Source organism: Narcine bancroftii, chromosome 7 (genome assembly GCF_036971445.1).
Source record: "Narcine bancroftii isolate sNarBan1 chromosome 7, sNarBan1.hap1, whole genome shotgun sequence".
Lineage (NCBI taxonomy): Eukaryota > Metazoa > Chordata > Chondrichthyes > Torpediniformes > Narcinidae > Narcine > Narcine bancroftii.
The window spans coordinates 26,788,112-26,812,967 of record NC_091475.1 but is presented as its reverse complement, the minus strand read 5'-3'; the positions used below and the strand labels follow the sequence as shown (position 1 = coordinate 26,812,967).

The window sequence follows — 24,856 nt, the reverse complement described above, 5'->3', positions numbered from 1 at the left end:
AATGGGGAGGATAAAGATAGTGTTCAGTCAGCTTTTTATTGACAAGTTATGTGGATATTTTTTAAAAATTTTTCCTGTATACGGTAGACTTAATAACAATTAAATTTCAGGGAAGAAATTGTCGATCCCAAGACACTATTTATGAAATACAGCTAGATATCTGTAGTCAAACTTTATATTCAGAAAGGGTGGGTAGCTAAATTGGTGTGTTACGGCAGACCACATGCTGTGGATATAATGGAAATTTCACATTAATTCCTGCAAAGAATGAGGGAGTTATCATCTAGTTTGCTTTCACTGGCTGCTGGGTTTTTATTTGACCTGACATTAGAAACTTGGTATGAACTTTGTCTATCAGAATTTTCCAAATGGTGGATTTTATTGCTATATTTCACACTTCTCTCTCTGGTGGATTGAGAACAAATCTGCTGGCGCATTAGCTGCACAAAGTACCTCTGGAAATGAGATGCCTGTAGAACTGGCCAAGTTCTTCCAGTGCAATGCAAAGCTTCATCCCAACAAATCTAATTTAAGAAATTGGAATGCAAATTTAGTTCCCAGTAATTTGCATCTCTAGTCCAGTAATTTAACAGGCAAAGTCTTGATCGATTGACTGAAGCAGCCAGTGGAATCCCTTGCTTGATCTGGCCAGCATGTGACTCCCAAACCACCAAAGCAATTGACTCTTAATTGAGATGAATGATGCTGTATAAACTTGTCAGAAACATCCTTGATTTGCAAAGGAATAAATTTTTGTTAATGTTACAAACAGCAAATAATGCTATCCTAGAGAATCTGATGGTATTAACCCTGAAGTTTGGATGAAGTACTAGTTAATATTGATCTATCAGAAAAGTATCTTTTATCTGGATACATCACAGCATTGTATGAAGCTGCTCTTTCCAAGACTGCAAATAATTGCAGAGTTGTGAATGTGTTTCAGGCAATCATTTAAAAACAATCTCCCCTTCAATACTCTGTCCTCGATTCCTTCTGCCCAGGGGCAGCAGTCAACATATGAAAAGACTGTTCCTATCCCAGTTTCACTCCCTTCTCTTCCTTCCCGTCGACTGTTCCTATCCCAGTTTCACTCCCTTCTCTTCCTTCCCGTTGACTGTTCCTATCCCAGTTTCACTCCCTTCTCTTCCTTCCCGTCGGGCAGATGATACAAGAGTTAGAAAACGCAAACAACCAAATTCAAGACTAGTTTCTTTCCTGCTGTTGCCAAACAATTGAAAGGACATGTCATTTTGTAAAAACACAATGCTGGAGAAAACCAGCAGGTCACAGTGTCCTTTTATATAACACAGGTAAAAATATATGAGCCCTTCATTCAAGGTATGGAAAAATGTCAGCAGGTGTCTAAACAAAAGAGTAGGGGAGTGTGATTGCAAAGGAAGGAGGTGATAAGTGGAGGAGGGAGGGGACAGCAGTGATTAAGGGGAGGAAGGATGGCTCGGTGAATAGAGGGGGAAGGGAGGGAGGGCAACTGGGAACGGAGGGGGAAGAGGAGAGCAGGTTAGCAGAAATAGGAAAAGTTAATGTTAATGCCATCTAGCTGGAGAGTGCCAGACGGAAAATCAGGTGTTATTGCTCCAATTTGCAGGTGGTTTTGGTGGGATAGTATAGAAGGCCATGGATTGACTTGTGAGTATGGGAGTGTGATGCAGAACTGAAATGGTTGGCTACTGGGTGGGCTGTGTTACTGTTACTGTTCGCAGACGCAGTAAAGGTGCAGAGCGAAGCGATCTCCCAATCTGTGCCCAGTCTCTGTTATGTAGAGAAGGCCAATTTTGTCATTTGTAAAATTGATGTGATGAATCAATCCACTGGTCTCTCTTGCATATGAATTACATGAGCGATTTATTTTAAAGACAATGGGTCTATTTTGCAGACTGATATTTAAATATTAATGTATAACTAGAGTAAATATTTACCCTGAAAATGGTGCTGCAGCAAGGATGTAAAAGATTTCCTTATCCACAGGAGTTGGGAATCTTGTGAAGTGCCTGCTGAGCTGAGTTCTCTGTTTGATTTTCATTTGTGGTCTGCAATAATATAAAAAGTTTTAATCTTGTATAATTTGATAACCTGGGACACTAATTATTAATGTGCAATAAAATTTGACATGGAGTTCTGTCCACATTTCATCCAGTACATTTTTTATTGCTGCTTTGTCTTGATTGAGAGGCAGGAAAGCTCCCCGATCCTTTCATGTGCACTCTTTCAGCGGTAGGCTTTTTTTTTAGTCTGATTGCTCTCACTCTTGTGTTGCTGATGGCATGTTATCTTTTTCCAAGTGGAAAAATCAAAACTTGAAATTATAATGGATCATTTAAAAGGTGACGTTTATTATCGAGTCAGTTGTTCAGGAAATTAAGAGGTTTGAAGCTCCAAGTAGGGGCAGACAGAATAATGTGGTCAAAGGCACAAATCTTGAGCTTTTTTAAAAAAAAATACAAAGGTAGAAATAACATCACCAACGTTTCAGGCTTGAGCCCTTCATCAAGGTATGGGAGAATGCCGCCAGGCATCCAAGCAAAAGGGAAGGGGGGTGGTAAAAGCAGGAGATGATAGGTGGATGAGGGGACAGCAGCAGTGAGGGGGAGGAGGGATGGCTGGGTAAGGAGGGAAAGAACTCGAAAGACAGGAAAGGGGGAGGGAAAGACAAAGCGAGCAAGTTAGCAGAAAACAGAAATCAATGGACCCTTTCGAACTGCCGTGTAAAATGGGATTAACTGGGCAATTTGCCCTGTTAGTGCCCCAGTTACACGGCAGTTAGAAAGGGTCTGACCCGGTCAACCCCATCGGAATCCAACCGGGTTTCTGACCTGCCTCAAAGGTAGTCAGGGAAATCAGTTAAACTTACCTAGATCTCACCCACAGCCGATTTGAACAGAAAAATGGCCGATCCCCTTATTTCGTTGACGTCAGCATTTGTATGTGCGTGACACTGGACAGCCAGCATCCGAGCATCCAGCAGTACTTCCGGTGAGTGCATGATGTGTCATTGCTGGGGGCAGGATCCCCTTTAAATTGCCAGGTTGGTGATTTAATGGGTCCATCCCCCTGCAATTTATAAGGTGCTTCCAACTCCTTTACCCCAGTAATCAAACCCAGGTCCCAGGAGGGCTACTTAGGTGCTACAATTTAAAAGAGGTTCATGTTAATGCCATCTAGCTGGAGAGTTCCCAGACGGAAGCTAAGGTGTTGATCCTCCAATCTATAAGTGTTCAGGGTGGAATAGTGCTAAAGGCCATGGACAGACATGTGGGTCTGGGAGTGTGACTCAGAATTGAAATGGTTGGTTTTAAAGTGTAACACTGATTATCCAAAATTGGATTCTCCAAAATTCTCATTTATTGGAAATTTTTTCGGAGTTGAACTAACCTCACAGGTTGAAAACAAAATTCAATCAACGTGAAATTAGAACGATGATTGTCCTCATTACAGGTAACTCCCTCCCCCTCTCTTTCCATTTCTTCTTTACCTTCCCCTATTGACTTTTCTCTCCAACTCTCCCTCTTAAACTGTGTGTCACTGTCTCCCAGCCACAAGTCTTGGCATCATCAATGAGAGCGGCCTCTCGGGCAAGAGCGGGGACCTCCTGCTCAGTGGCATCCCCTTCCCTCTTGAGCACACCGGAGCTCCCAACTCCAAAACTTCCCCTCGGCTTATTATCACACACGTAAACTGGACTCCCCAGTGTGCGGTAGGCTTGGGGAGAATTTGGATCCAGGACTAGGACGTCAGGAACTCCAGAAACCGGGGAGATAGGAGCCTGCTGACTCCCCAGTGAGTGTTCCACCAGCCCGAGAACCCTCTTTGGGGATCAGCGGCAGTGGTGGGTTCGTGTTGGGGATCGGTAGAATTGAAGCTGGCAATTTTTTTGGTCAAAATTAAACACTATTTTAATGCTTAAAAAGCCTTCCCTTGTGTTGTTGTTTAAACATTGATACCAGTGATTTACTCTTACTACTGGGCTGTTTCCAAAAAAATGGCCAGTTCTCAAAAAAATGGTTTATCTGACATAGACCCAACCATTTCCGATAATTGGAGTTGTACTGTACATATCAGAAAGCAGCAATTATATTAAATGTTTTTAAACACCCATTTGGTGTTATATTTTCAATAATATTTAAAATTATTTATTAACAATTATGTAACACCTAATTTGTCTAAACTTAACTAAATTTATCTGGAATTTTTTTGGTTTCAAAATAAAATACCAAATTGTTAACATAAAAATCATGTTATTGGCCTTTTACATAGTCCCAGAGGGGCATCAGTTCGTAGTTGTGGATGAAGATCTTTTGTAGGTTTTCATTCTGAGCTGGAGAACTCTTCAGATAGGACAATCATAAATATGGATCTCACGATCATCTGCCACAGAAACTATCTTCCAGCCATTTCCATTGTATTTAGCACCCCAGACCTGATCTAGGTGATCAAAAAAATGTGTTGTCTGGGCTTCTGGAGCCCGCATCCCACATCTTTACACTTTTGTCAGAAGAGCTTGATACAAAATGTGTGTTGTCTGGGCAGAAAGTGACGCTCAACACCCAAGAACAAGTGACCGCTCAGTGCACCTGCAAGATTGGCGTGTTGTACACCATAAATCTTTATGTAACCATCTCCAGAGACAGTAATGAGAAGCTGAGCATCTGGAGAGAATATCAGGGATCTGTTTGGCTTGGCATGGCCTTCTAGCATGTGCAGAATCTTTCTGGTTGCCATGTTGAACTATCAATAGCACCATTGGCTAGGTATTTCCCATCAGGACTGAAGGCAGTGTTGAGGATAAGTTTCCCTCTTGTGTCCAAAGAAGATTCCTTCTTTCCACTTTCAACAAATATATTCACTTTTCACAAGTGATTCTCTTTTGCTAGAAACTTGCCATTGGGAGAGAAGATCACAGACCAGGCATCAACTGGCCCAGCATCCAAAGGCTTGATCTGTTTGCCTGACTTGAAGTCCCAGAGGCGAATGTGTGCATCCAGAGAACTGGAGGCTGTAGTGCCACCCATATGATTAATGTCAACTGATCCAACTCCCAGCTGGTATCTCTCCAGAGTCCACATTAGTTCCAACTTCTCATCCTGCTATTTCCAGACTTTGATTAAATCATCTAATGAGCCAGACACTATAGTCTCTCAGCCATCTTTTTCACTCTTTCCCCAAGCCACAGACCAGATAGAATCTTCATGAGCATGTTCTTGTTTGAGCACACAATATAGCATCTTATTAATTCTTCCAGCTTCCCACCGACAGGAATTGATGATTTACCTGATGGCAGAGCCCAAGCAAAGGTGGTCTCTCAAGTAGGCCTTGGGTACCATGACAACCCTCCTGGAAGTCTACACTTATTTCTTAAACTCTAACTATGTATTTCTTAAACTCTAACTATGTGCAAATATATTAGTGTGTGTGGAATACCCCAAGGCACTACAGCTCAAGGCTCAATTCTCAGATGACAGTTCAAAGTTCAGTTTCAGAAATTCAGTGATGACACGTGGGCTTGAAATTGATGCCTGTTGCAGACATTAAGATGGTTGAGACATGCAGGCCTTGGGATAAAGTTAGCAGTTCCTGAAGTGGGTGAAAGAGACTGGGGTGACAGAACATTGATTTCTCACAACACCCTTGTTGAGGTATTTCAAATAAATGTCATTTTTAGACAAGTGCCTTTTTTCTTTTTCTTTTTAAAAATATTTTTATTGAGTTTAACATATAAACACATAAAATTTTAAGAAAAACACATAACAAGTCATCTCATATAGATTACACAAAAAAGATGGAATTACATTAGACAGTTCTTTAATCCAGATGTGAAACAAGTTGTTGAATTAATACATGATAACCATGTTAAACCCATATTTGCCAAATTAATCTATTTTTTAAAAAAATGTTAAAAAGAACAAAAAAAAACAAAACCCTAAAAACTAAATCAAATCTATCCCCTCCCTCTAATCTAAGATAATCCTTGTAAAAGAAAAGGGAACTTGTGGATCAGATAGTGATCTCCAGATATAGGACAGAGAATCTCCAGAACATTCAAAATTCTTAATTCTTCCAATCATGATAGTTTTCTATGAATGGCCCCCACATCTTTACCAAATGAAACTTTCTATCTTTAATGTTGTCCTATTTAAGCTTGGAGAAAATTAGATACATTACATCATATAACCATTGTGTATGGGTAGGTGAAGAGTCACCTACCCATGTGTGTGTGGTAAAGGCTAAAACTTTCTCCTGAGATGCAGATAGAAAAACCAAAGCAATTAATTGGCATGGTTGATAAGTGGTGCCTTCTGCAGTTAGAACCCTTTTTGTGGGTCAGTCAAAGGGGTCTCTCATCCCTGACAATTTGCCTAGTGGTAAAACCACAAAGGAGGTCGAAGAATTCGTTACTCTTGTGCTGCTTCTTTAAAATGGCCTCCTCAGCAAATGAAGCCCTGGCTTTTCAATAAGCTGGTCATATGGTCTCTGCCCCTGGCTCTCCAGGACTTCTGTGTTGAGTCAGCAAATGTATCCAGTAAAAGGAGCATGTTCAAAGCCTAATGCTAATTTCACAGTCACTTCAAATCCTGCAGGCAATTTGTTAAATTTATTCTCATAAATGAACTGAAAAATGGCTACTGGGAGGTCGCTGTGGTTGCGGAAGGAGAGGAGGTGCTCAGCGAAGCGATTTCTCCCAATCTGCGACCTGTCTCTCTGATGTAGAGAACGCCACAAAGGGAGCACGTATACAAATGAAGTATTGCTTCACTTGAAAGGCCTGTTTAGGGCCCTGGACCGTGGTGAGGGAGGAGGTGTGAGTGCAAATGTTGCACCTCCTGAAATCATGGTGGGGAGGGATGAGTGCACGAGGGAATCACGAAGAGCATGGTCCCTGCGGAAGGCTGAGAGGGGAGAAGGAAAAAGTCTGGTGGTGGGATCCTTTAAGTGCCGGAAATTCTGACATGTTGTATGCGAAGGCTGGTGGGGTGGTAGGTGAGGATGAGTGGGATTCGATGTTTGTTTTGTCTGGGGGGTGAGGGGGCCAGGGCAGATAAATGAGAAATGGAGGAGATGCAGGTGAGGACTGAGTTAATGGTGGTGGAGGGAAGCCACGTTTGTGATCTTTACAAGCTCAAAAGAGGGCCTCATTTTAGTGTTAAGATAAATGATTGCCAACATTGGTTTATATTCTGGTGTACTTTTGCTATGAAGTGATTGGATTCTATTCAGTGCAATCAAATCTCTTATTCTTGCCTGTGTAGATTTTTAATAATTATAACATCTGAAAATTATCGAATGGTGACATTTTATGGATGACTATAGACTTGCAAAATTTAATTCTGCTGATGAACTCCGTGTGAGTTAATGGTATTTATTCAAGAGTCTAAACAGGCACTGTATTTTTAATCTTGTCTGTCCTGAAGTTCTTGTTCCATTTTTATAAAAAATCAGGGAGTCGAAGGGCTCTTTGAGTAAACATTCCAGCAGCTTCAGGCAAGAGGAAATGGAGAATGAAGTGTGGAAAATCGAGAAGTTCTGTTAAATGGCATCTTATTGTTTGCTTCACCAGTTCAATTCAGTATAATGAAGTTGGTGTACGGTAGATAGAAATTAAATTTGACACTGTTAAATCTTGTCAGCTTCCATCCAAGTACCCATGTAATCAATCTTATTTGCTGTCAAAAATCTTGTGTGGCATTCAAAACTGAAAATCATTATAAGACTCTATTCTAATAACTGCAAATTTTGTGGATGTAAAATTTAAGATAGCATTTTCTGTGCAGCTCCTCCCTCGCTATTGTATCCTGTACTGATCTGACATGCAGTGCCCATGGCAGTCCCTGCATTTTAAATGTTGCAATCCCTTAATTTGATTGCTTAAGGATATGCACAGCTGCTCGATCTGCTCACTCCGTCCTGGTTTTCCTTCGTTACATTATCAGCTTGTACTTTCAGCAATTTCCAGTGCAATATTTTAAACCCATATGGAAACCCCTATTAATTGACCCATTGTAGTAAGATGTGACCCATTACAGTATATTGTTTTTGCTATGATTCCTTGGCTTAGTCGAGTGGTTAATGTGCATGGCCTCAGCTTTGCATAAATTGAAGAATAAAGAACACCAGTGTATTGCTTTTAAGTGTGGAGATGACCTCCTGAATAATGGAGCCAGTTACAAATTAGAAAGACAATTAGTCACATCAGAATTTTAGATACCCATGTGAGGCAGGTGGCTAATTTAATGATAAATTCACTGTATTCACTTGTAACCAGAGTTGTCTCTGAAGAAACACTATATGATGTTGAGCCTGATGGGGAATTGTACCTTGTGAAGTTAGGGATGTGCTGGCAATAGGAACTGAAGTCACAGTAAATGCCTTTTAAGCCACACTTTGCATGTGTCTGGTTCTGTGCCAGATATGCCACAAATTAAATCTAACAGTTAATTTGCAGTAATTTAATCCGTTATGTTGTTTCCCATTTGCAGTCACTTGTAGAATTCATGTTAGCATTGATAAAATGTCATCTTGTCAAATAATTTGCATCTCATTTGGAGACTGTGCGTTTCAGCTTATTTTTCTCTTTGCAGGATTCACCTTGGGACGCATTGTCAAAGTCCCAAATGGTCCTCTGTATCGTGTGGTGAAAACTCCAGTGAGCATTTCCTGCAATGTCAGTGATTATCAAGGACCACCGGAACAAAATTTTGATTGGTTTGTGTCTCGTAGCAACCATCGGTTAAGGATCATCAGTACATTGGAACCTGAATTTTCAGATCTGGAATACAGGGAGAAAGTACTAAAAAATGAGATTTGGGTGCAGAGGATCAGTGACAACTCTGTGGAGCTGCACTTCAAAAGTGCCCACTTTGGAGATGAAGGGGAATATCAATGCCAAACACCTAGTACAGATAAAGATAGTCGTGGAAATTATGAAGCCTCTGTGTATTTAAAAGGTAAGTTTTGCCAAGTGTACATTAAATTCTGTTGATTCAGAATGTATCTTTGCAAATGAATCTTTTTAATTATTCTATGCAGTAATTTAAGCATTTGATTTCTTCCCCCTTCCCCTAAAGATGACAATTGACACTGGAGCCACGTGATACCAACACCTGTGTGTCCTTATCCAGCTAGATGTATTGTGTCAATTATAGTATCCCTGGTACTGTCCTGGAAGAAAGCAATTAAATTAGCAAGTTTCAGAAACTCAATATGGTATATTTCTGACATTTAATTCAAACATAACATTTCTTTGAAAAATCAAACAAAAATTTAGAAGGTGGAATTCTGAAATAAAATAAACACTCAACCAGTTATTTGTGCTTTGACTGTTTCTTTCTCACTATTCCACTGTCTGACACATTGGATTCACTATTTTTTTACTCCCTTCTTTGTAGTCTCACACACTAACTGCCTTCGTTGTTCAGATTTAATCTCTCCATTTCCAACATTCACCCGATGGCTGAATGATCTTGTTTATAACATATCCCCCATGGCAACCTGGACCATAGTTTATTAAAGACGTACCCTTTGCCATACTAATCTGAAATCTTAGCTTTGTTTCTCTTTCAATAAATGTTGGTGTTTCCAGCCTTTTGATTTATTTGCTTTGTGATTTTAGTTAGATTTGGGATTATTGTTTCTCAAGGCCTTCCTTCATTGAACAGGGTGGGTCTTCATTGCCTTCTTGTTTACTGGTGCTCACCACTGCAATCTTCAATTGGAGAGTGGATGGATTAATCCCAGTCAAATTTGGGCAGGTGTGGAAGAGAATCTCTTCATAGTTTTTTTATTGTAGAAATAAAGACTGGTTTTGTCTACCCGGTGAGGGCTTGTTCATCTGTCCATTTCTGTTCACTAAACCAGGTGGACTTTGTTGCTCTACAAATTTACTTCATTCCTGTACCTGATGTGGAAAGTGGATTTTTTTAAACTTGCGCTCCCTATTCATTTTCCATATGAATGTTCAGCACCTGAGCTTTAGCCCTAAGGGTTTTAACTCTATTGTTTTGTCAGCATTTAATTCAAAGGCAGCTGATTCCTCATGATCACTGCTGTATGTGCACCCACCCTGGAGTAAGCCTCCTGATTTGTCGTTTTGTTTCTCTGAACCCTGACTCGTGTTTCTGAACAGGAGGCAGCGTTGCTACAAGTGAAGCTTATTTAGGTGATGCTTCTCTATGGAGCTGCATCACATTGTGTGTGTTAGGATGCAAAAAAAAAAGATGCATTACAATGCATGACTCTGGAGTGACAGAAGAGCTCTGGATACAGTCAAGAGGAGGCAAGGGGTTTCAGTTTATGAACTTTGAGTAATGTCATACCTCCATACTGCACTGAAGTATACATTCGGTGCAGTATAACCTCCTGACTGCATTATGAACTTAAACCTTCTGACTCCATTAACAACGTTATTCCCAAGTCAAAACTGATGCCTCAATTCCCACGGTTCAATTTTGAACTAACCGTGTACAGGTGAATTTGAATCTCAAACAATGTTAACTTTTCATTCTTTGCAGTTCTTTATTTTTGGCTTGCCTAATTCTGCTTTCAAGAAACACTGACGATGTCGGTTGTACAGATTTTTCGGATAGTTGAGAAATTTCTTTAAGCAGAGCAGTAGCTTCAGCAGAATATTTGGATCAGGTGTCTCTGATCCCCAACTCCTCCCCATTGCTGTCGCCAATCCTGCCGGAGAGCCCGAGCCCTGCCCGGGAACCAGAGGTCTCACCTCACCTGTAAGTGGTAATAGATTGCACATACAGTCCCAGGGATTGCCCTCCAGCAGAATTTCAGCGACCCTGCTGAAAGGGTATTTGACAGAGGAAGCGGCTCGGGAAGCAAGTGGGGAGAGGGCACGATATTCATTTCAAATTTTGAAAATGCCACAATGCAATTTATCCTAAAGTTGCAATAACTCATGGCAAAAAAAAAGACTATTTATAAATAAATAATCAGTGCTATCCTTTTCCTTTAATGTGCAACCTGTGGACAAATGTCTCCTTTGTAAAACTGATTCCCTGTAGCCCCACTTGAGCACGGTGGGTTGAAATAAATTCAACTCGTCTCAGCCAAAAAAAAAATTTTTTTTTTGATTATTCGAATTTCAGTAGAATGATTTTTCAAATAATCAGAAACTCTATTGCTTTGTTTGCATTTTCTTTTTTGGCTTGCCTTCCACAAGAAGTACATATTGAAAGAGAATTGGGTCAAGAAGGCGAGTTTGAGGTATTTTAGGAAGATAATTTGGGTATTCTGGTCAGTAATTTGATGATTGGATGACAATAACTTGACAGCTTTTTTAAAATAAAAGAAGGAAGGTGGCTGAGTATTTGGTTGACAGTCCATGGAATGCTTTGCCAGAAACAATAGATTTGTTTTTGAACTGGAGAATAGAACAACAAAAATAAGCCATTGATTTATTGGAATCTAGGCCAGCTCTTGGTAGTCCCACTGCTTGGTTCTCCACCTTCCTGGAATATTTTTGCCATCAAATATTTGTACAGTTCTATGGAGTTGTACAGCTTGGAAACAGGCCCATTGGCCCATTGTGTCCTTGATGGCATCATGCTTATCCATACTATTCCCACTTGTCTTCAATATTTCCATAATCCCTCAATGCCTTGTTCATTTAAGAACTTGTCATGGTTCTGCTTAAATGTCCCTACCATTCCTGCAGCCACCATCACCTCTCAGTCATTCCTGGTACCGATTACTTTTTATGAAAAATGTACTGTTCAAATCTTCTTTAAGACACTGCCTTCTCTTTTTAAACATATGCCCTGTAATTTTGGGCACCCCTCTCTTAGGGCATGTACCTAGGGTCCATTTCCTTTCAGGGCCTCGCATAGTTTTGTTTACCTACATCACGTTGCCTCTCGGCCCCATTTTCACCAGGGAAAACGGACCTGACCTCTCCATTCTCTCCTTGTGAGCTGCTTTTACACAGGTGTCTATCCAACGCTCCATGAAGCAATCCAAATCCTCTTATTGAATAATGACATATTTCCTTACATCACAAATCCTTTTGCTGGTCACCTTGTAGCAAAGCGTACTGGTTGCTAAAACTTTAATCATTGTAAAGAGTATTTCTCTAATTGTTCCCATATCTTAAATGACTTTTATTGGAACAGAAACAAGAATTTACAGTTGATTATCAAGGATTTGAAATGAAGGACATGCAGTAGAGGCTTAGTTCTTGTATAAATACTGATTTTAAACTTTCTGGTCTTTTGTCAGTAATCTTGAATTCTTCTTTTATCAGTGATTGCAGATAAACTGACTGTGTCACCTGCAAAGTCCAGAAGTGTGATGAATGTAAACTACACAGAAGGAAAGCCACTGGAACTTCAGTGTGTTGCATCAACTGTGTCACCTGTTTCCACCCACCTTTCTGTCACGTGGCAGTTAACAAAAAATGGAGGTGTTGCCGATGACATTCTGTCATTCACTGAAAAGGATCAGTTTTTACCTGGTGGTTTATATGCAGATAGGTACCAGCGTGGCGATATTAGAATGCGCATGGAAAAAAATGGTGTCTTCAAATTGTTTATTGATCCCTTGCAGCTTGAGGACAGTGGCGTTTACTCTTGTACGGCAGCAGAGTGGGTCAAAGAAGATGGCTCCAACTGGAAAAAAATCCAAGAAAAAAGTACAAGTATTGCAACAATTGAAGTCCAGTCTTTAGGTACAACACACATATAATAAATCATCTTGTAATTTAGCTTCAGGCAGTGCCGTTAGGCATAACAGTAGAGTGCAATGTTGTTACAGCGCCAGTGACCTGGTTTCAGATCTGGCACAGTCATTAAGGAGTTTGTATGTTTTCCCGTGTCTGTGGGTTTCCACCAGGTGCTCCAGTTTCCTCCCACCCTTCAAAACGTACTGGGGTAGGTCAATTAGGCAGCCCTGGGCTTGTGGGTTGTAAGTGCCTGTTACCATTCTGTGTGTCTAAATTGGGAGGGGGGGGGGAAATCATTCAAATGTTGGTGGATTTCCATTGCCCATTTTGCTGGGTAGATCAGCACTTTGTATGGAGTTACTTTAAAAGCAAGATTGGACTTGACAACTGCTGAAAACTAGGGAAGAATTATTTCAGAAATACTTACAAAATTGAAATGGGAAAACATTATTTGAAAGATTATACATAAAAAGAGCAAGTCGGAAGAGGAAGACTTTCAGCAAAATTGGAACAGTGGAAGGCACCTTTTAAATTGGTGATTGATGTAGAAATCTGGGGATTCCTCCAGGTTGCTCCAAGATAATTCATCGCCAGTTCAAAAGTTGGATGAAGCAGATGTGTATACAAGGCTCTTAATTCCTGCTCATTTGTAAATAGAGTTCGATGGGAACTTGCTTTTTTTTTAAAATTTGATCAGTTACATATTAAGGCACATGATGTGTGTTTTTAATTTTCTGCTACAACGTTTTTTGGACACAATAGAACATTTGCTTTTGGTATTCTTATTGGAGGAAATTTTACTAAAGAATATAATTTTTATATTTCAGCGCAGAAACTAGAAATCTCTACAAGTGGAAAGTTGCTCACTTTGAACAAAGGAGATACGGTTGATCTTGTCTGCAGTATAACAGGTGTTGAAGACTTTGCCGTAGAAGTCAGCTGGTATTTCAGCTCTTCTCCAGCAATAAATCCTCAAAGTGGGAAACTCCTGGTGCACATGAACCTTGCAGCGATAGTTAATGGTTCAGATTTTGTTTCTTTGAGCAAAATTAGTGGCAGTGACTACAATCTAAGAGTGCAACAAGTCGATGAAACAGATAGTGGATATTATTACTGTGCAGCCTCTGTTTGGATCCCATATACCAATGGGTTAAGACACAAAGCAGCAGAGAAGATCTCCAATCCTCTCAAGGTCACTGTGGCACTTCTAGGTAATTTCATTTTTCATTGTTTTACCTGCTTGAACAATTGAACATAATTAGCAACATCACATGAAAATGGAGACCATTGTTTCCATGGCAGAGCAAGTAGAGTCATTTTGCATTGTACACTACTGAAATAGGATGGAATCTAATGGGGTTAATTAGATAAATTCACGGTTGTCATTGTAAAGAATAACAGTTGGAAGCATCTTTTCCAATTTACACTTTTCTGAAACAGTAGCTACCCTTTGGAATATGGTACAATGCTGTACCTTGACTGGCACAATGCAAGGTTTTTATCCCATTCAGATTTCAACTATCTTGGCTTTTTTTCTGCCATGAAGACTTGTTGGGCAAAGAGGAATGAGAAAAAAATCTGCTCCTCTTTCCTTGCAATCTTGACTATGATTAAATGCCACAATTTCATAACGCATACTCGTGGGCCTGGGGAATTGAAATGCACAGGAAATTCTCTTCTCTATCAAGATCATAATTTTACTTTGCCAGAAATATCGAGGCCTAAATTAATAAACTAAATGTTAACATTTTTTTGCTCCATCGTTGTTGTCCTATGAAACACTGATTACAGATTCATGCGAGAACAGTGGTTCGCAACCCTTTTTCTTTCCACTCACATACCACTTTACTCCCTATGCTATCAGTGCTCTGTGATTAGTAAGGGATTGCTTAAGGTGGTATGTGAGTGGGAAGTACTGCTCTAGACCCAGTTGTCACTGAAATATTTTGCTTGAGAAAAATTGTCATTCGCCCATTTCCTTTGGAGTTCTGAAGACGTACACATAATGAGTCAATGAGGTACAATTGAAGCAGTGGTTTTCAACCTTTTTCTTTCCACCCATGTACCACCTTAAGCAATCCCTTACTAAGAAATAGTGCTAGAATCTCGCTGCAATGTCAGTTAACCAAATCCATAGCTCTATCATTAACATATTGTTTTATGAACTAGGGTAGGGTTTTTTAATTTGTGATGTACTTTATCATTTGCCCTTTCTATTTAGCTGGATTAACAAGTGTTTAAATAACTTACTATATTACTCCTATTTAGATCTTTTAAATTTCTTGCAACTTATTTAATTCCTGGCCAATTTAAGACTTCTTGTGAATGCATCACTGTGTATACCAATAAACATATGATCTAAATCATGGTATAAAAATATTCCAACTGAAATATTGTTCACAGAATGTCATGGTCTGCTTATTGAAAAATCCGCATTATCTGTAGTATCACCTATAAAATGAGATGTGTTAATATTTGTTTATTGGGAAAGTTCAAGGTAACCTTTGATCTAATCATGTTCACAGATCCGACATACACAGTGGCATTACGCTCCATTAGGACACCTAGTTCTTCAGGAGAGCCAGCGGAGCTTGAGTGCCTGGTGTTAGATCTACAAAATGCAGATGATGCAAGGCTGACTGTCACATGGTATTACAAACCAAAAGGGATGGATGGAGTTGCCAAAATGAGTGTCCCAATAGCGAAGATGGATCAAGATTGGACACTAAAACTCAGTGATCAGTATAATGAGCGAGCCAAAACTGGAGAGGCTACTTTTATGAAGCCGAAGTATTTTACTTTCAGTTTTCAGGTGCATCATGCATCAGTCTCTGACCGAGGGGAATATTTTTGCAATGTTTCCGCATGGATTAAACAACGAGGAAATACGTGGTTGCAAAAACAGGAATTATCTTCCTTTGCTGTTGATATATTCTGGAAAACTGAAGGTAAAGTATTCCTAAACTTTTAGTGAGGCTTTGTTCTGCAGACCAACTATTATGCTGTTGTTTGTTTTAAAATGCCTCTCTCTAGAAGAACGATGCATTGCAGAGGCTTTTGTCTTGTTTCTGTATGATATCATGGAATCATTGTTTTCGGATGATGACGTGTGTCTCAGCCAACATTTAATGCTAGTGTTCCTTCCACCCAGAACCAAGCCTAAGCATTACAGCAGCCGAGGAGAAGCCAGTAGCTACAAGAGGTAACACTTTTGAAATGACATGTAGCATTTCTGCAGAGCATGTTGAAGTTCCTCATTATTCAGTGATTATAACAATGAATGAACCAGCTTTCACTGATGCAAAGGCCAGTAAAAAGCTCATCTCATTGACTCGGGACTCAGTGGTGAAACTGGAGCAGTGGGATGTTAAGGATCGACCAGAAGATGTTGTTTTAGAGAAAGTCAGTGACAAGAAATTCCGTTTCCGATTGTACAAGACTCAGTTTTCTGATGAAGGATCATATTACTGTCTGGTCCACGCATGGGTTCCGGATGCAAATGGAGGGTGGTCTGAGGCCATTTCTAATTACTCAAATGCCATTGCTGTCACCTTTAAAACAGCAGGTAAGTTCTACGTTTAACTCTTGCTGAATATTGTAACAAATTAAATGGTCCTCCCATATTTCAGACTATTCAGCCTATCCTTAGAACTAGAGCCTGGTAACATTTTCAGGGGTTCTTCCTGCACCATTTTCCACTGCTAAGTGACCAAAACTGTGCTCAATACTTGAAGTGTAATCTCACCAACATTATGTTCATTCGTCATATGAAGCCCCTGCTGCTGTACTCAACACCCTGTCCATTTGTTCATCAACCAAGGTGTCTATAAATGCAAGTCAATTAACAGTTCTATGGTCAACTATATAATGCCTCAACAAATCGGTACACTTGCAAATTGCAAATTGCTCCAGAATCGAGCATCCTAAAAAATATTGCAGAAGCTCACACAATAGAAATAACCTGGTACCTTCTTGTAAGAAATGAGGAATCATTTCAGATGAAATTGACAATCTCATCACCACTTTCTTGTGTGTAGTGATACAAAAATAATTTCTCCAGCATTTTGGTCAGATCATGACATCCAAAAGTGATTCATGGCGAAAATTAAACTTTGATCTGAAGTTACTATTTCAATATCAGATGACATTGATGGCAATCTGTCCAAAAGATAGCAGGAACAAAATAAATGATGAAAACACTGGAAGAAGCCCTTTTCTGTTCTTTTGAAGGAAGCCATGGATCTTTTGCCTCCAAACTCTGAACGCCAAACCAAAATTTCCAAAATGGAAATTTGTCAACAGGATGGGGAAGACCCATCAAGAATTTATGGGAAGTTTAACTGGTGTTTACCAAATCTTTCTTTCTTCACTATTTTTATTAAGTTTCAGATTAATAAACATAAAAATAATGCAAAGGATTGGGATTGCAGTAACAACGGTTTACATATACAAACACCGACATCGAGCAACATATGTAAACTGAGCCTCCCAATCTCTTAAAGGCCAAACATGAAAAGGAATCGCACTTTGTTACAAAAATATCCCCCTAACTAAGAAACAAAACAAAAAACAAAACAAAAGCTGAGTGACCATGTTTCAGTGGTTAAACAATTATTTTGTGGCTAATTCCACTCCTCTACACTCACAAAAAAAATGTTTAAAAGGATTCAGAAAGGATTAACTTGCATCATATTAAAAAAATGTTGAATAAATGGCCTCCATGTTTCTTCAAATTTAACCGAAGGGTCAACAGTACCCACTTCTAATTTTTTTTCCCTCAATTTAAACATGCGTTTGTTTGGGGAAAACCATTGGAACTTAGGAGGTGGTTTGGGGTCTTTCCATTTGAGCAGAATAGATCTCCTGGCTATTAAAGTAACAAAAGCAATCATATGACAAGCTGAAGTAGCTAAGTGGCCAGAGTCCAAAACTGATAGTCCAAAAAAATGCAATAGCATTTACCAAATCTGTTGGGTGCTTTGTTTTTCTGAATGGAGTGATATTGGGCATGGGGGTGGGGAGGGGGGGGGGGGTGGGGAAGGAAATTGAAGATTGGTTAATGGACAGAAATGGAAGAATAAACTAGTCAATTTAGGTTGGGGTTGTAGTACCTCATAGGGTGTCACAGCGATCAGTTCTGGGCCTCAAGCTGTTCACAATTTGTGTCAATGACCTGGATGCAATATATCTATATTTAAGGTTCCTTTTAGTGTCATGTAATATTACATTTTTATGTATTATTATGTGACACTAAAAGGAACCTTGAGCATTGCCCAACCGCCTTAAGAACAGGACAAAGAGAAGCAAAAGAAAGTCCCTTCAGAGACACGGAGCATTTGCCTCCAGCACTCCAGCAGCCTCACAGGCTCTTATTCAAACCATGACAACCAAAGCTCCGGATCCAAACTTTTGGTATGATCAGGATGCGTTCAGTGCCTGAAGTCCTTTGGGAGCCCTTCTTATCTTTAATACTCTCTTGATACCTGGTTCCCTTGACCCAGTCTCGAGCAGCCTATGACTTTTGTGGGTCCTTTGACCCTAAATTGCCAACAGCTGCAGCCTTTGAGGGACCTTCAGCTGCTGAGCCCCTCACTGGTCTGCTGCAGTGGTCACCTTCCGTGTAGAGTTGTCACCATGCTGCTGTGTGCTGATGTTGATAATCTGCATGGTGGCATGGGATAAGAGAATATAAATTTTAAGGCAAAATAGACCTGTTTAGTAGGTGAGTGTATAGAATCAGTAAATAGTATTGAAAATTGTTTAGTCTTCATATTGGTAGAAAAAATTGAATGTTATCTATAGGATAGGGGGTTATAGGGAAGTGGCACTTAATAGCTTAACTGATTAAATAATGGAGCAGGCTCTTGGGGAGAAATTGATGTTCAATCTACTTGTGATGTACAGTCATGCAACACAGAAGTAGGCCTTTTAACCCTGCTGACCATGAAACATCCATTGACACTAATTCCATTTTATTTTTACACATTCCCCCTCAATTTCTGCACTTCCCTACACAGATGGTTCAAGAATAGAAAGGGTTTTATGGGTAAAAGGTCAATTGGGACTCCATTAGATCGATAACTTAGTTGGCATGGACAAATTGGGCTGAGGTTCTATCTCTATAAACCTATACATGCTCTGTTTCTGTACTTCAAGTGTTTGGGAGCATTCTGGTCAATTCATGTAGTTTCAAGGATGAAAGTTCTGCTCAGGGAAATGATAGATGCAAATGAATGGAAGCTGAATTTTTCTACTATTTGGGAGGGTTTGGTGAACTTAACCGAATTGGAAATCCAGTACAGGTACACAATCCTTTATCCAGACATCTAAAATTAAGAAAGCTTCAAAAACCGCCTTTTTTTTCCTGGTGCTGGTATGAAAGAGAGGGGGGGAGAGAGAGAGACGGCAGCGCGACTCGAGGTGGGGGGAGGGGGAGAGACAGCAGCGCCATTTGGGGGGGGGGGGGAGAAGAGAGAGAGATGGCAGCACAACTGGAAGGGGGTGGATACGGCAGCACAATTCGGGTGGGCTTAAATCTGGGGCAGCTGGCTTTTGTTCTGAAATCCGGAAAAATCCAAAATTCGGAACACACTGTCCTCCAAGGGTTCCGGATAAAGGATTGTGTACCTGTAATTGAAGGTCATGTGGCCCCTCATAGCTTCATTATTTAAACTTGCAATGCTTTCTTTTCCAATCCTTTTAATCCTTGATTTGATATCCAATAAACTATCAATTCCTACTTAAATGTACTAGGCAACTAAAATTTCAAATTCCTAATGGTGTAAAGTCACTGTATACACTGGTTAGTTTGAAGGCCCAAACCATTGTCAGGATTCATTTACAAAATAGCATCTTCCTGTAAAATGCAGGACTGCTAAATAGGAATGATTAAATTACTTTAAGCAGTCATAATTCACAAAGCACATTTGCGTACTTGGAATTGGTGTAAATTAACAGTGCTTTAAAGTTTGGATTGACTCAAGTAAGGGTCCTCCCATTTTCAGTAAGAGAAGCTTTTAATGTCAGATCAATTTTAAAATAAAGAATTTCAATGACGTGGTTGGATGAAGATGCTCCCCTAAAATGTTCCTTTTAAGACGATTTCCAAGTTGATCATGATTAGATTTGCGTGCTAATGTGCATCATGCTTGAACAGTTGTCTAACAATCCTCAACTATAATTCTCAATGAGGGGAAGGCGCTGCTGAAAGAAATGTGGAAGACCACCCAATGCCAACAGAATAAGGATGTGATGGGAGGAAAATGGCAAATCTTCAAAATTCATTTTCCAGCCTCCGCATTGCCCATCCTCCGAGCATGAGAGTTTTCTTGATCATTCTAGTTATAAACCTTAAGTTGTATGAAACCATCTTCTTTAACTTCCTTCCACAGAATGCACTTTCAGAGTTGAAAAATACAGTTGCATTTAATGTTGAGCATTATAAAACAAAGCAATGCTCACTTTTTAATGTCTCATTTTGCTCTTCAGCTCCTCTGTTTAATGTGACTTTGGAGTCAGAGAGATCTCATGTGTACCAAGGAGAAACATTGCAAATGAACTGCACTGTTGACCTGTTGGAGATACCTAATGCGTCAGGTAATTTGAGAAATATTGCCCTCTCTCTATTGTGGTGTGCGCTTCCAGAGTAGCTTCGCTGGGTTGATTGACATTCAGCAGATTTGCATCTTCAACCAGCGAGAGCAGTATTTTATGACAGCTGCTGCCATTTAGTGTTTTGTTCTAGCTTCACTTCGTGCAGTTCCACTGCTCATCTGAAAAAGTTTGATTATTTTGGGAAATGTGGCACTTATTAAGGATGCAGTTGCAGGATGTGCAGAATCACTGGAGGAAAAATGCACTTCATTCTTCAACTGAAATTCTCCCCATCCTGGCTGCTTGGATGTTCCTCTTCATTGAAATGAATGGGTTCATGTGACAGATTTCTGCTGGGGAACTGCCCTGTACTGTTGAATCCTACAAGACCAGTTTAAGAGTGCATTTGAGTGCAACTATGTGGTCGCTCTGGACTACCAGGACCACGATTAATTTAATATAAATTTTGGACTAATGAGATTTGAGTGTCTCCCTGGCTTAGCTCCTTGCTTTTTTAGGCAGTGTTTTTGATGCTCTCCCCTCACAATTTTTCCTCTAAGAGAATCTATTGTATCTGATGCCAGTAACTATTCTTGAACTCTACTGATTTAATCCATCCATTTTGATGCTCATTGAGAATTGATCCCTTTTGGATAAAAACTCTTATCCCAATTGAAGTGTTATTTTCTCAGGTATGTTTGAAATAAGTTGTGTGAGGTTTCTCAAATCCTGGATTTGTATAGTTTTAAAATTATGCGCATTGATTATTGTGGGTTTGAATAGGATTCAATATAGATGTGCTCATTGTTGTGGACTGTTCATTAGTCCAAATGATTTATCTTTTTTTTAATCATAGATGCTTTATATGAAGTGGAATGGTTCTTCCAGCAACTTCTTCCTTATAATGACAGCTTGAGTCCACTGGTATTGATCGATCGGAAATCAGTGGTTACGTATCTGAGAGACTTGGGTACCAACGGCATCTGTGTTGAGCGAGTTGGCATGCACAAATTCAGTCTGCAAGTATATTGTTCAGACAGTGGTTTTGCTGGAGATTATTTTTGCAAAGTGACCCCTTGGATAATATCAGAGGCTGGAATATGGCAGAGAATACCACCACAGGAATCTGCTGTACTTTCAGTTCGCATTGACATTTCAGGTTAGTTTTGATTTGTTCATAAAGAAGATTTCAGCGATCAAAACTCAAATGCCTAGCACAGGATTCTTTCCAGTACGAATTATTTTTCTGTTTACAGTGAACTTTTAAATCTTTGGTTTGTGCAAAGGATGTAAATGTTCTATTGGCCATTTAAATCTTTTTTATCTTGATTATTGGCAGAAAGTAAGAAGACTATTTCCATCTACAGTAATTATTGGTCAATATTCAAACTGATCTAGGAAAAGGAAAAAAGATTTTCAATTGAAATTGTGCATCCTCTCAAGTTGAATAATTATTATATCTTGATTTTTTTTCTAAATTTGGGTGCAGTTGATATTCTTTTGTCTTTCGGGTTTGAGACTGCTGAGAATTAGCATAACATTCAATAATTTCCTAACTGAAAATAACTAATGTTATGTCGGCCAAGATTCATACCAGACATCGCTAATCAATAATAAACCCAATATTGTGGGGTTGGGAAAACTCTAGATTCATTTCAGAGTTGCCACCCCATTAGATCTTTGACCTATTTGCATGGTCTTTGCTAACAGAAGATGCTTTGTACTATCTATTGAAACATAATTACCTTTTAAAAAGCAGGAATCCCATTTACAAAAAAAAATTGAGCAGTGACTTAACTCTGGGCGGCATAGAAAGTTTATGATTGGCTCATTCAAGGTGAGAATTTCCTGTGGGCCAATGTCTATGAAGATGAAAGCAACAGCTGATTTTTAAAAAATGTTTGAAATGTTAAACTATTGAAATTTAAAGATAAAATAATTATAACAGTATTATGAAGAACAAAGGGAATGAGTGTTTAATCAGTCAGTTTGTTGGATAAAATAAACAGTTCAGCACAGTGTCAGCATTTCAGAAAGACCAACAATAAAGTACTCGAATAGAAATGAACCAGCTTAAAGCAGCGAGGAGCAGCATACGAACAAACGTACTAACTGTTTTTGCTTTTTTTTCTCTCCTCCCCACCCCCCCCCCTTCCCTCTAGTCCTGGACTCCTTTAAGATGCCGTTGTTGTATGGGGTTGGCAGTGCCTTAATAATTGCAATTCTCGCATGTACAATCGGATATTGTGCTTTTCCAAACCGTTCCGGAGGGAGAGCTTCAGCGATGAATGAGCGACATGGGTTACTCCAGAAGTGCATTAGCTGAGATCTCTTTCAGTGTTCAGGAGTGACCATTGGATGAACTACTGAAACTACCTGTATGCTGACATTTGGGAAGGACAAAGATGATGTCAGGTCTTTTGGAAATTATCCACATGAAATAATGAGTAATTTTAAGAAAAAGGAAGCCATGTTCAGTTTCTTGAGTGGAGTAATGATATTTTGGGAATGTCCATGCATTTTACACTACTATAAGTAGTGCTTTGGAAATGCTGCCAGTTCCTACTCCATGTGTCCATTTCTCAAGAAAAGCTGGGCCCAATCATGTTGTACTCTCAAATTAACAGTGAAGAGGCATTTCCCTTGGATGATGGCAAGGATAAGTATTGGTTCTGCCAAAGTGAGTTCAAAATCATTTTGCAATATTATTGAGGTAAATTTTGGCAAAGTAACAAATTTGGATTTTAAAAAGGCTGGGGCCTTTTGTTCAGCGCTATCCTTTAGATCTTGCTCATTTTGACAAACACTGCTCCAAAAACAGAGTTTGTCTTGCCAGACAGCAAAATGCTCTCGCTGTTTTCAGAGGACCAGAAGTTCCACTGTAAATCTAGAATTCTGCTAAGTGGAAACACTTTGCTGCTTTTGAACGAACATGATTTGAAATTTATACACCGCATAACACACTTTTGTACTTGAATTAATGATAAAATGCCTAGCTTTTTGTCAATACAGATTGTTATTTAAGTTAGATGCATTTCTAGGCAAAACAAAATGCAGAGTAAATTATTAGGCATTTTCTTGGGCTTGTATTGATGTAGGCACATTGGCTCAAGGACTTTTGGCACAATTTTATTTTCTGTTGGTGTATACTCTGCCCTTGTAGAATTATGATTTTGGCTTTCTTTAAAAGTTTAGGTTCAGAGAAAGTTCATGAGTAATTGGGTATTGTTCACCTTCCACTGAACTTGTACTGCATATGAAAAGTCATCATTATCCTTGACTACATGGTAAAGGTTATACTTGACATGAAAAGAATAAAGCGACTTGTGCCATTTTGTATATCAAGGGAACAGTTGGAGAATGAGATCATTACCTCTTATTTCCTTTCTAAATTAGGTGGTGCAGTAGTTGAATGGACAAATTTGGTGCGAAGGTTTGACATCTTGTTGGTCTTTACCAGCACTCCCATGGATTTTCATTCCATCCTCACAAGGGGAGCAGCTGGCTGCCTCATTCACTGTTCCATATTATGAAGGTGGGAAGGAAAGTCATGACTTCTACCACAACTACTACCCTAAAGGGCCACCCGGGCACAAGAGCAAGTTCTGTATTTTGGCTGAAGGAGGGGGTCGTAGAGTGAAATGATTTCATAGCAAAATCTCTTATTTCCTTTTGGTGTATTATCCTTGGTGACTCTTCCATCACTGAATAGTAGGCTCCTTTTTTGTTCACAGGGAGCTTTCACTCCATTATTAAATGCCTCCATCCTGTTAAAGTGGAATGGCCTTCAAACACTTAGGCAGTAAGCTTGTTTTGAAAAAGAGTCCAGATTTGAATGTTTATTCGGAGTAGTTACTGTGCCCACAACCTGCTGCTGCCTTTCCACTTGCAGAACTGAAGTTAAACCAACAGTCCCGTGAAACACGTCTGGAAAGGCTCAATATTTCTTTCTCTGCAGTATGTGTGTGTGTTTGTTTTGTTCAACTGAGTGAACAGGGCAAAAACCAACAATGTATTGTTGGAATATTCCAAAACATGACGAAATGTTATTAAATCAAAAGAAACATACTTGTATGTTTTACGATGGTTCGATTAGAATTGTAATCTTGTGACTTTATCTGTTGGCACTTGCAATATATAAATTTAATAGCTCAAGTCAAAGCCACTGACACTGTTCCTAGTTGTCCTTAATAAAATTTCATTTTCACAAAGGGAATTGTAACTCATTTCTGGCAGACTTGCAGAAGTGTTTGCCAACCTTGATTGGTGGCTTTTTTTTGTATTTTCAACCATTTCTTGTTCAGGTTCACATTGTGCTATTTTGTATTTTATGTTAACCTGGTTGATGGTGTCGCAATCAGGAAGATGTGGCTTCTCTTAGAATATTATAATACTTGAGTGTGATTGTCAGACAGGTGCTGCATTAATATACATATTCTGCCCCTCCCCTCACGTCCACCCAATTTGTTTTGCAATGTATAAGTGGCTGCCCTGATGACTCTTTAAAAATGTGATATTTTGTGTCTTTTATTTGAGACATCAACTATTTCATAGATTGTAATTTGCTAAAGAAGGAACTGA

At 39.4% G+C, this 24,856-nt stretch overlaps 1 protein-coding gene and 1 pseudogene across 1 annotated transcript; one reads left to right on the top strand and one right to left on the bottom strand.

Annotated features, from left to right (window-relative positions):
- Nucleotides 1–4,345: 4,345 nt before the first annotated feature.
- Nucleotides 4,346–5,240, bottom strand: LOC138739978 (superkiller complex protein 8 pseudogene; annotated as a pseudogene).
- Nucleotides 5,241–7,055: 1,815 nt separating this feature from the next.
- Nucleotides 7,056–24,486, top strand: LOC138739977 (prostaglandin F2 receptor negative regulator-like). Its single transcript, XM_069892433.1, has 9 exons — nt 7,056–7,077; nt 8,592–8,957; nt 12,266–12,688; nt 13,510–13,893; nt 15,208–15,630; nt 15,834–16,247; nt 20,171–20,278; nt 21,132–21,434; nt 22,438–24,486. Exons 1-9 carry the CDS (start codon nt 7,056–7,058, stop codon nt 22,599–22,601), a joined length of 2,607 nt encoding a protein of 868 aa, XP_069748534.1. The 3' UTR covers nt 22,602–24,486.
- The last annotated feature ends 370 nt before the right edge of the window (nt 24,487–24,856 follow it).

Coding starts and splice junctions, on each gene's coding strand:
- LOC138739977 (XM_069892433.1), top strand. CDS start 7,056: ATGAGAAATGGAGGAGATGCAG. Junction 7,078..8,591: donor GAGAAATGGAGGAGATGCAG/GTGAGGACTGAG, acceptor TTCTCTTTGCAG/GATTCACCTTGGGACGCATT. Junction 16,248..20,170: donor TGTCACCTTTAAAACAGCAG/GTAAGTTCTACG, acceptor TTTGCTCTTCAG/CTCCTCTGTTTAATGTGACT.